General features: G+C 39.3%; 1 protein-coding gene across 1 annotated transcript in view; it reads left to right on the top strand.

Moving 5' to 3' along the window:
- The window catches only part of Ccdc148 (coiled-coil domain containing 148), a 263,630-nt gene that overhangs the window by 172,610 nt on the left and 79,684 nt on the right, over positions 1-11,336 (top strand). Inside the window, exon 12 of the mRNA XM_031373199.1 lies at positions 1,598-1,738. Within this exon, the coding sequence (XP_031229059.1) occupies positions 1,598-1,738 (141 nt within the window). The remainder of the gene's footprint in view (positions 1-1,597; positions 1,739-11,336) is intronic.

The following is an 11,336-nucleotide window of genomic DNA, read 5'->3' as shown; positions in this document are numbered from 1 at the left end:
AAAAATAAGCAGCACCATGATCCTTGGATGATTTCCTGGAGGCAGGGATAAGGATGAAAGGCTATGTGTATTTTATATTGTAAAATATATTTACATATTGATAAAAGCTACAAAAAGTGTTTGTCTAACAATAGCACATATTCATAACCAGGAAGTTCCTTTCTATGTTTGCATCTGAATTGACGCTTATTTTCTATGCTTAAAATGTACAGAAGCTGAAATCTTTCAGTTGTTCTTAAACCTTTTAAGGTCTTAGGACCATTTCAAAATTTGAGTAGTAGTTGGATATGTGATGGTGTATGTGTGTGTATGTGTGTGTGTGTGTGTGTGTGTGTGCATGTGCCTGTGTCCATGTGTGTATGTGGGTGCCCATATGTGTGTAGAGGCCAGTGATCAATATTAAATACCTCCCTTCATTGTTGTTTACCTTACTTTAAAAATACTACTTTTATTTCTTTTGCATGTATGTAAGTAGGTATACTTACTTACACCACAGCATTTATATAGAAGTCAAAGGAAAACTTACAGGAATGGGACATATTTCTACGACTGAACTTAGAACTGAGTGGGACTGAACTTAGGCCATCAGGCTTGGTATCACACACCTTTATCCACTGAGTCATCTCATTAGCTCCACCTACCATAATTCTTAAGACAGGACTTCTCACTGATAACCAAGAATGTGCTGGTTTGGCTGTATTGGCTCTTCTGTAAGCTCAAGAACCGGCCTGTCTCCACTGTTCCTACTGCTGGGGCCACACTGCTACACTCGGCTTTTTTACATAGGTCCTAGGGATCAAACTCATGTCCTCATGATTACATGGCAGACACTTGATTAGCTGACCCATCTTCTCATGCCCCTACTTTTATAATTTTAAAAGGAGCTACTTAATCTATTTCAAGATTTATGCACATGTATATAAGCAGATTTTATTTTTTAAAATTTATTTTATTTAACAAGTTAATGTTTTTATATGTGTGTGTATATAAACATTATATATGTCTATATACACACATATATGTATATATATGTATTCTACACATATATATATATATATAATGTGCATATAAATTTGATATGCTGAGTCTATGTTTGTCATTTGTATCTGTATGGTTTTGGTACTGGCCACTGGCCATTCTTCACTGGGCAACTAACAGTGATTCGTTTTTAGGAAAGATTGGTTCTCTTTCTCTCAGCAGTTATTGGTTGCCTTCAGATTTTGTCTATGGGTGGCACCCCATGAAATTTTCACCATTCCACATTAACATGTCCATTGTCAATGCATTTCATATACAAGGCAAACATATCATTCATTGAGCTAAACCCAGCCTAGAATTTTTTGGAAGTCACAGATTCTTTGAAGTAAAATCATATACTTTTATGACTCCCTGAGTTCAGCTAAAGAGCATGTGGATATGTTATCTCAAAGTTGCTGTTTTCTATATTAGCATGCATACATATCATATCCTCATGTACACATAAAATATACATGTACGTTTGGAAAAACTTGAGTCCTCTTTGACACAAACCTTGTCCCGTATGGAATCAACATGACAGTGCATAGTTATGGAAATAAAGTGTTTCTTTGTGTTTCAGGTCTCTCAATGGCGAGCCCAACAAGAAGAGTTATCAAGACTAGAAATGGAAATTTCAGCCAGAAGAAGAGAAAGGGAAGAGGAGAAGGAGAAATTGTGGAAAAAGAAGGAACTACTACGAAGGGAGGAGACAGAGATTAAAGTATGCAATCTCCTGCTTTCTTAGATGTGTGAATGGGTACTTAATTGGTTGATTGAGCTTTGATTCACCATGGGAGTTTGTCATAGATTCTCTCTAGCCATTCCAGGAACATTTGTGAGAATTGAGCAAAGTTTTGCTTTATTCTTTATGTGGTTGCTGAAGAGAGAACCCATGTTATTAGTTTGTATGAACACAGGTGTCTGTGACTAAGTCCATTCCATTTTGGGGGAAAAGGGCAAAATTTGTGGCTATTCTAAAGTCCTGTATTAAGAAGGGATATGGTAAAGCTTTCAGTGTACTAGGAGAACATTGCGGTTTATGGCAGTGTAGCGAATGATAGTTAGAAATGTACTTGTTGGCAGAATACGTTGTACTGGGTACAAACTACAATCCATGGAATGCCAAAAGGCCCCTGAAGACTTTATTCTTGACTTATTATTTATTAGATATTTTCAGTTATACAGATTTACCATTCTTCTTTTGGACAAATGCTTGTTTCTAAATCTTAAAAAAATACTCACCAAAATCTTATCCATGCCCCTGAAGTTCTGCTGCTGATCTACAGAAAGTATAAATGCATGGGGCTTGTTTTAATTATTTTATTATAGCATCTAGACATTTTGTCTGTTCCTGCAATAAAAATTTCAAAATTTGCGGTAGAGGTACTTTAGTTAAAAATGTTAGCAGAGTTATCAAGCAACGTTTCAGGGAGCTGCTGACTCTGGAAATCATTCATGAAAGGTAGTTACCTCAGTGACCAGTGCAAAGAAAGAAAATTGATCTGCCACCTAGCTCCTCCAGTCTTGCATGCCAGGGCCCAGAAAGTTCACTTATATTGACTTGATCTGCATGATGTAAAAAATGATTTTTTTTTAGAAGTTGCTTATAGTGCTGAGAATGACTGATGAACTCATGGCTATTGGTGAACTAACTTTTGCGCTGTGATCGTGGTTCACATTTTGGGGTTCTGTGATCAATGGAATCTGTGGAACCCTTGTTCAAGGAGTTTTTCCTTCAGAGGTGAATGCTGGGGGATAAAAGACCTGTGTCAAGACTTTAAAGCTATGAGGCAGTTTTGCTGCATTTCTGACTCCTTACTTGCCATTGATCTTGGCTTGTGCCATGCCTTTGCTCCAGCAAGCTGAATGTAGTGAGAGACCGCATGTGTGCAAAGCGGCAAGCTCGTAAGGGGTTGCTTTTCACAGCTCTTATGTTTTTTAATTAAAAATTGAATTCCATTTCTTCTTTTAAAGAAGTGGATTTGGTGATTTCATCAGGCCCACTTTAAGAAAGGTGATACTAAAAGGAATAACTTCATGAGCTTGAATAATTAGTATATATTGATCATGTTTCAGATAATGAAAGTGAACTGTGTATCTTTGTGGGGCAACTCACTAATTGTTAGCTGTTATGAACATTCAGGATTTGAAGTGTGCATCCCTAGGTATGCCTCCTGTGTAGGGGGCTTTCATAGCATTTCTCCCCTACAAGTAAGTATGACCACAGAAAACATTGCATATCTATGAAGACAGTGCCTCTCCTCTCACTACATTCAGAGCAGGGCATTGCTGCTCACTGTCTTCTTTGCAGTTGATGTAGATTTCCAGAAGGCAAAGAAGGGGCTTATAGAAGGTGAGTTAGAAGGGCTTCCTGAGTTTTCAGAAAGGGATAACCTTTGGCTTCAGAAACTTCAAAGCAAGTGAGCAAACAGAGAGAGCAAAGGGTGGAATGACTGACAGCTGTGGTGGCCAAGGTGATGGCAGGACTAGTAAAGCAAGAAGGCACCATGGAGATCAAGGAGAACTTCACTGACATTAGTTGCAATGTCCTTTCTACATTTTAGAATGTAAGCCCTAACCTATACCTAGGAGCATTAGGGAAGCAGATGCTGAAATGCTGTCAAGGCAGCCACTTGCCTACTGCATTCGTTCAGGCTCCAGTTGCATTCTGTCACTTTCCCATCTTGCATGCGATAATGAGGGACACATAGGATAATGAGGGAAACATAGGATAATGAGGGACACATAGGATAATGAGGGACACATAGGATAATGAGGGACACATAGGATAAGGGAAACATAGGAAAGGAGAGACCAAGTATCTCATGCACATAGAGGTGTGGTGGCCTCCTGTGCTTCTCCATGTTCTGACATTTGATTTCAATTCTTAGAAATTATATAGTACCAAGGTATCTGGTTTACTTCAATAACTTTCTTATAATAATTTTTTCATTTAGGCATTTTTTTAAAAGACAGAGATTGATATACCAGTACCTAACACCTAGCAGTGAAATTTTTCATATGCTTTATATTATCTCACATTTTTTTAAAAAAAGGAAATGAAGTATTGCAAAGTTGAAGTCCTTTTCAGAGGCCTCCATCAGCATCTTCTTCTCTTCCCTAGAAGTTTGGTTTCTGTCATCCCAGGACAATGCATAGCTGTTAAAACATTTGAATGTGTAAGCTGCCATCCAGTCTTCTTTCTCCACGAGCACTATCATACTGCACCACCCTGCACAGCCCCTCCTCCCATCCCAGCTTCTGTTTTAAATTGTTCCCATGCAAACAACATAGAGTAGAGCTGGTTTGTTTGTCTTTTTAATTAGAGTTTTTAGTGTTCCATTGTAGACACACCTGCTGACTTCTGCATTCTCCTCACTGGCTTTCCCTCCCAGCCTACAAAGGTTTCTTGTTTTGCCCCATGTGCAGCTGTGGCCACCATGCAGACACCCTTTGGCCTAACCAGAGCTTTCTCTATCTAGGTGGTTTTAGGAGTAAAATAATTATTGTTGTAGGATCAATGTATTTTTAATTTTATATGATTTTTAAACTTTATATAATTAATATAAATTTTTTTTGTAAATTTTGTCAATTTGATGAATGCAAAAAGCATCCCATTGGTGTTTTAATTTTTATTTCCATTGTTATTTGTGAGACTGAATAGCTTATGATTACTGGAACATTTTCTCTTTCATAGATTGCTTATCTGTACTTCCTATCTATTTTTCTATTTGTCATTTATTCATCTATAGCTGGGGCTTACAATTATAGGATGCTATGTTTAAATCAGCTACTGGAGTTACAAGGACTTAGTTTTTCTGGGCATTTGCCTTTCAGTGTTGCCTGAAGTTTCTACAGTTTCAGAGAGTTTAATTGACTAAAGAAGAAAGACATTTATGGTCTCCTTTATAAATTGTTCTTTCCTTTCTGAACTAGGACCCAGTAATGAGACCATCTCTGAAGACGGCTCTTATTTCTGTCTCTGCTGAGGGCCATATTCATTATACTGGCTCAGAACCGGCTTCTGTGTTATTGTCTAGACCTGGGACACTGTGCTGTGAGCCAGTGTGCATGTCAGAATCCTCATGCATGACACTAGCTTAACGTTCTGCATCGACCCCTTTGATCCTCTAGTGCCCAGCCTAAAGGAGACTGCCTAGCCACTTCTCAGGGAGTGATCCTGCTGTGCTAATCCCTACTCAATGTCTCACCAAGTCCTGGGCTATTCATTGTTCGTGTCAGCTACTCAGACCCTTATTAGGAGCTAGCCTTGCTCTGACTTCAGCTACATCTATCTCCTCATGCTGATTTTGGAGTTCATCTTTCCATTCAACCCTAGGGCTGTGCCCGTGTGTGTGTGTGTGTGTGTGTGTGTGTGTGTGTGTGTGTGTGTGTGAGAGAGAGAGAGAGAGAGAGAGAGAGACTGAGAGAGAGACAGAGAGAGACAGAGAGAGACAGAGACAGAGAGAGACAGAGACAGAGACAGAGACAGAGAATGAGACAGAGAAATTGAGAGAGAAATTTTGTTCAGCATTACTACATATTTATGTTTACATATTTATTCTATATATTTCTGCATAATGGTGAGTTCCATTATCAATAGACATACTGATCAAAAATACTAATGAAAAGTTCTGGCTACCTTTATTAATTACAAACTTATATTCTCTTTGTTTTAACTATTTTATATGCTAGAAGAAAACTTTGGTTTTTTTTTTTCAGAGCATTAAAGCAGCTTGGCTGATAATCCCCTGACTGAGACATGCTTCCTCCTAGCCCTGCTTCTTCTTCTCCATTTTCCCACCTGACTTTCTTTACTCACAAGGAAGCAGCAAAGGAGACAGAGAAGCTCTGCCCTGCCATGGACCTCACCAGAGAATGTCTGGACAGGACACTCTCTTTACCCTAATGTTCCTTCATACAATTTATATCTCAGGGCTCATTTGCTAAGATAATGTTTTAGTTTGTGTCTAGTGCTAAAGTTTACTTTTATAGGTGCCCAACACCTTAGATTACCTTTTCTCTGTAGAATTCATGCTAGATAGAATATTCATATTTTTCATGGCTTTATCTCAAGACCCAAAACAGATGTTGATTAGCTGAGATTAGATAAGTTGTTACCTGTTAGGTAATTTTCACAGGCAATCTCTCTGTGTTTGAAATTATTGTCATGATAAAATCAAACGATGGTGCCTTTTTATGAATGAGCACAGACCTATTCTAAGAAACAAAATTATCTGCTAGATGGGCCTTAAAATGACTGATAATGTAATATTAGTCTCTGCACCACCCTTTTGCTGTATGTGGCTCTTAGGATGGTATAAGAATATCATAAAATTTTCTCTGTATCATAGGATTTTAGAAGATGAATTGCTATGGAATGCTAAGTCTAGGGTTCCATGGACTCCAAGTTAGTTCTAGCTTTTCTCTCAGGATGGAAATTGTGAGCAAGGGTCATATACTAGAGACATATGTCTTCCCCAGTATAGTGTTTGAAAATTCTCTGGAAATGTAGTGAAATCCAGCACTGCTTGCATCTGAATTGGGAGGCACTGCTAGGCAAACCAGGATGCCTCCGTGGGTGGGTGTATAATCTTCAGCTCTACCTCAGAGATACTTTGGGGAGGGATCTGCCATTTTGTGAACTCTCAGGTTCATGTACCATCAATTCAGTAAATGCCCAAAGTCAGTTTCAGTGGAATGTTGGCACTTGAATGTTCTGGCAAATACCCAGAATTATATGTAGCTGCAGAAAACCTTGTGGGAGCAGATAGTGTAAAACCAAAGGGCATAGGCTATCTAGCAATAATAGTGAAAACAATGCAGGTTTTAGGCTGGGGAATACTTCTTAGCTTAGATAAGATAGCACAGATGACTGCAAAACAGTGACATTATCAGAATGACCCAATCACAGGAGCCCAGTAGAGAAGAGGATTTTCTGTGGCTAATTGTCCAGGGTGGCTAAAGATTTGAAAGACAAGAAGGATAGGACCTGCCATCCATGGCCAAAAGACTGAGGGAGCCATCAGGCAGGGAACATGGATAGACTTGCACATCTGAGTCAGTGAAACAATGCCAAGATCTAACTCACAGTCCTGTGACCATAGGAACTTAAGTCTGTTAAAAACAAGAATGGGATTGAAAGCAAATTTTTCTCTAGAAAAGAATTCTGCTTTGTCCAAACCTTGGATTTCAGTACTGTAACTTCTAAAGCAGAGAGCTCAACTACACTGTGCAGGACTTTTGCATTATAGAATTCTGAGTTTAGAAAGCTATAAAATCTTGTTTTGTAATGCCAAACCTACGTTAATTTTTGTACAGTAATTGAAAAAAAAATCATCACTAAACTGGGTTCTGGAATACCAAGTATGTAGAAGTGGGTTTAGATTTGGAAGTGAGAAAAAGTCAGAAGAATTTTGAGGGTATCACTTTTGAGGTTGATTAACTAAAAATAAAAATAAAAACAACAACAAAAAACGAGATTACCTTCAACAAATGACTGGTATAAATAGCAGATGTTAAAGACATGGCTGGTGAGGACTCTAACAAAGTGATCAGTATTGGAAACAGGAGAAAGGCAGGCTTGGGTTAAAAAAAGGAGGTGGGCTTGTGGACACTAAAGCTGGGTAGAAAAGGAGTTCTAGAGTAATGAGCTTCATTAGGAGAAGATTGATTTTGAAAAGCTGTTAAACAAAAAGATGCAGACTCGGTGATTAGGAAAATTCTCAACCAGTTTAGAGATTCTCTTTTGTAACAAGAGTCTTATTGGATAGCATAGATAAGGGGCTAGTTGTATGATTATATAATCTTCAACTGAAGCCTTTAAAAGATTAAAATGTCAACACATTCAATTGTATAAAAGATCCCCCCCCTCCAGAGTTTAAAGATCTTTCTCTTGGATCTTTTGAAATGAGAAGGACTTCAGAAACTTAAAGCTCATGAATCTCAGCCACCTCCCCAAATCAGAAGAGGGAGATTATCTAAGAAGACTGTGTGTGTGGCTTTTGTCTAATAGATGGAAATCCTATAAAACACAGTGTCTTAAGACAACGTCTGAAATAGGGCAGCATGGAAAGAGGTTACCATCTGCCCAGAATTCTTCTCATGAAAAGCAGGATGACGAAGTGTCTCAGCTTCTGCTGACATAAAAGGAAGGTGGGGATGATCCAGGGTGTGGAATCCTGAGCCCGGAGGGCTGACCTAAACAGCCTAGGTATTAGTTGCTAAGGGTGACATCTAGAGGCATGTGGCATTTCCAGATACTTTCTTCCTGGCACAGGCTTCCATCTGGCTTCAGGAAAAGGAAAAGCTGAGAGTACTTGTCTCTCCCTATATGAAGGTAGGCTGAACACTGCAGACAGGGAGGGAGAGAGTGCTTCCTGAAGACAGGTAGACTCATGTCTTCCTTTTGACCTTGAACCATTTTGGGGGATGGGGGATGGATTCCTGCTACCTGAGCACCACAAGATGAACATTCTCTAACAAGACTTTATATTAGTTTTAATATCACATGGCCTGAAATAGAATTTAACTGAAGAGAGGGAGCAGGCCCAAAGATATTTCTATTTTTCATCACATGTTAGCTATAACTACATGGTACACTGGCAATCTCATTGAGGAAGGAACCCAAACACATATACAGATACAAAGATACCGAAGTTGATCTAAAGAGATTCGGTTCCAGATGAAGACAGAGATGAGCCATTGTGGAAAGAGAAATCAACAAGTGGCAAACTGGGAAGCAAATGTGGAAGACCCCAAACTCATTGAGCCCACTAGAATGGGGCATGGCTCCAAGTGTAGTGAGCTCATGGGCTTTTTTTTTTTTCTTGCTCAGATTTACAGATTCACAGCTGTCACTTGCTAACTGTATGACCATGGGGAAAATTGTTTTATCTCCTGAGTTTCAGTGTTTACATCTATTTGTATAATATTCAATGAGTTGAGGCTAAACATGGGAAAGAGTTAACACATGCCTAGAACCCAGTAAATACTGATATTGATATTGTTGTAGTGGAGTGGTAAAGCAGAAGGTAGCCAGAATCAAATCAGACATTTCAAATAGAAACCAGATAAAGTTAATTATAACTAGAGGCAACAGCTTCAGAAAACAGTCATGGGCACAGTCCTTTTTATCTTGCCTGTTGCTGCTCTTAGCTGGTAAGAGAATACCCCCTCAAAGGGACACTACGTAGTCAACACACGTGGCCGCATAGCTAGTTTTCAGTACCAGTAAGATGAAACATTCTGATCAGAACATAGAGCATGCATTAGCTGTAGTAATTCACTCTAGACAACAGGGCCATTGATTCCTTAGTGTATCCCCCAGGTCTAGGTGGCAATAAACTGCAAAGGCAGACTCATTAGCACATAGTTCAAAAAGATAAAATGTGCAACATTTCTCGTATGCTTTATGACTTGCTACCTTCATTGTAAATTACACAGATATGCCTTCTGCTGTGTGCTCCGTTTTGAAATCTCAAGGTCTCCTTTAAGGAAGTAATGTGTCTCAAAGTAGTGCATTTACTTGTTCATCAGACACCGCCCTCCTTCTTGTAGTAGTGTGTTGGGCTGCGTTTGCCTCTCCACCCATCTGCTTCACATACACATAGGGTAGTGCTATGGGCTCTTAGTAAGACAGGCTGCCAGTGAGTGGCTATAACCCAAAGGTCCACATGGGATGAGTCTCCATTCATTTACTCATGGTATTCCAAGTACCTTTCATTGTCATTTACTTATACCCCAGTTATTCATTTTGCAAATTTCATGCCCTTGTAAGAGGACACTCCAACATAAACAGTTCCTCTTCTGGTAGTTTTTTAAAAAGATATGTTTACCAACACTGCCACAAAGATAATATGCAATTTTTTTCTATGTCATTTGAAACCCTTAGTAACAAGACAGGGAGATTTGAGTTTCAAAGTTTATCAGGACAACAAAAGTGTTAATCGAGGAAAAACAGAAACTAAAAAATGGAATGAGTTATATTGTGCTTGGAATTAGTTGAGTATCACCACATATAACAAATTAAATATTTTCTTATTTATACATATATGCTCATATTTATTTCCATACACATAGATATCCATACACATATATTGTTAATATAATTTTAAGAAAAATTATATTACCCCTGGCCCCTTCACGGAGTACTGATGATTCCCTTAGCTCAGGGCACTTAGGATGTACATTTCTCTCATCAAATGCCTACACCACCTCCTCTCTCATTTCTTGGCTTTGTATCATCAAGTTATACCATGGGAATCTGCCCCTCCCTACTCTGGCCTCTGCTGGCCTGAGTGCTTCTTAGTGTGAATGCTCCCTTGTTGGCAAGGTTATTAGCCATAGTTGATCAAAGTCAAGGCCTTGAAATAAACTTTTTGTCCTGGCTGACTGCAGTAGGGCTCAACAACTCTCTTCCTATTAATTTTCCTCCTTTACTTTAGGCCCTTAATTGCTACTGCATGCATTCGTGCACCACAGGAACTGCAGGATATGGAAGTGTCCTCTGCAATTTCCTTCAAATGCCTGTGACTGATTGCCTCTCATCCCCATGAAGTGCCCCGATGTCGAGGAAGGAGGATAATGACAATTACGAGGCTTTAGGGGGTGGGGAAAAGGAACCTTTTGAGATCATAGTGGTGCTTGGCAAACAGACCCTCAGAGATGGCGCCTGCCAGTCCTGGCAGGGTCCTGTTTCCTCTACATCCTTTCCTATTATGATACACACTCCTCCCCAGCCTGTGTAACGGTGAGACCCAGGCTGCTTTTGAGAAGAGAGGGGAAGCTATCTAACTGAATCTCAGTTACAATAAAATGATATAAAATGAAAACACTGCCAATTTATGTAGTATTTCACCTGTGCTAGCTGAAACATCGACACGGAGGACTATTGTGACACTTGGCAATATGGTGACTTTCAGTGTTAAAACTGGCTTTCAGCACCTTTATGTTTTTTGAAAATAGAGAAGGTAATACGAAAACAGCTGCTGACTTGGGGGGAGGGGTCTTGGAAACGTCTTTAATTCACTCCAAACACAAAACTTGACCTCCACTCTAACATTCACTCATTTGTATCCCTTGCAACATGAGAGATTCTTTGCAAATAAACCATCTGCATTCATGTTGAGTCCCTGTGGAGCTGAGGACTAGCTTCTAGAGCTGTTCTTCTTGGCTGTTCTCTGGTCCTCTCAGCAGATAACTCCTAGGTGTGAAGTTTTGCACAGTTTGGGGTGGTTATTACTTTTGTTTGTGTGTGTATATATATGAGAGAGAGAAAGAGAGAGAGAGAGAGAGAGAGAGAGAGAGAGAGAGAGAGA

This window comes from Mastomys coucha, unplaced genomic scaffold (genome assembly GCF_008632895.1).
Source record: "Mastomys coucha isolate ucsf_1 unplaced genomic scaffold, UCSF_Mcou_1 pScaffold15, whole genome shotgun sequence".
Taxonomy (NCBI): domain Eukaryota; kingdom Metazoa; phylum Chordata; class Mammalia; order Rodentia; family Muridae; genus Mastomys; species Mastomys coucha.
This window is presented reverse-complemented; position numbering and strand designations above follow the sequence as displayed.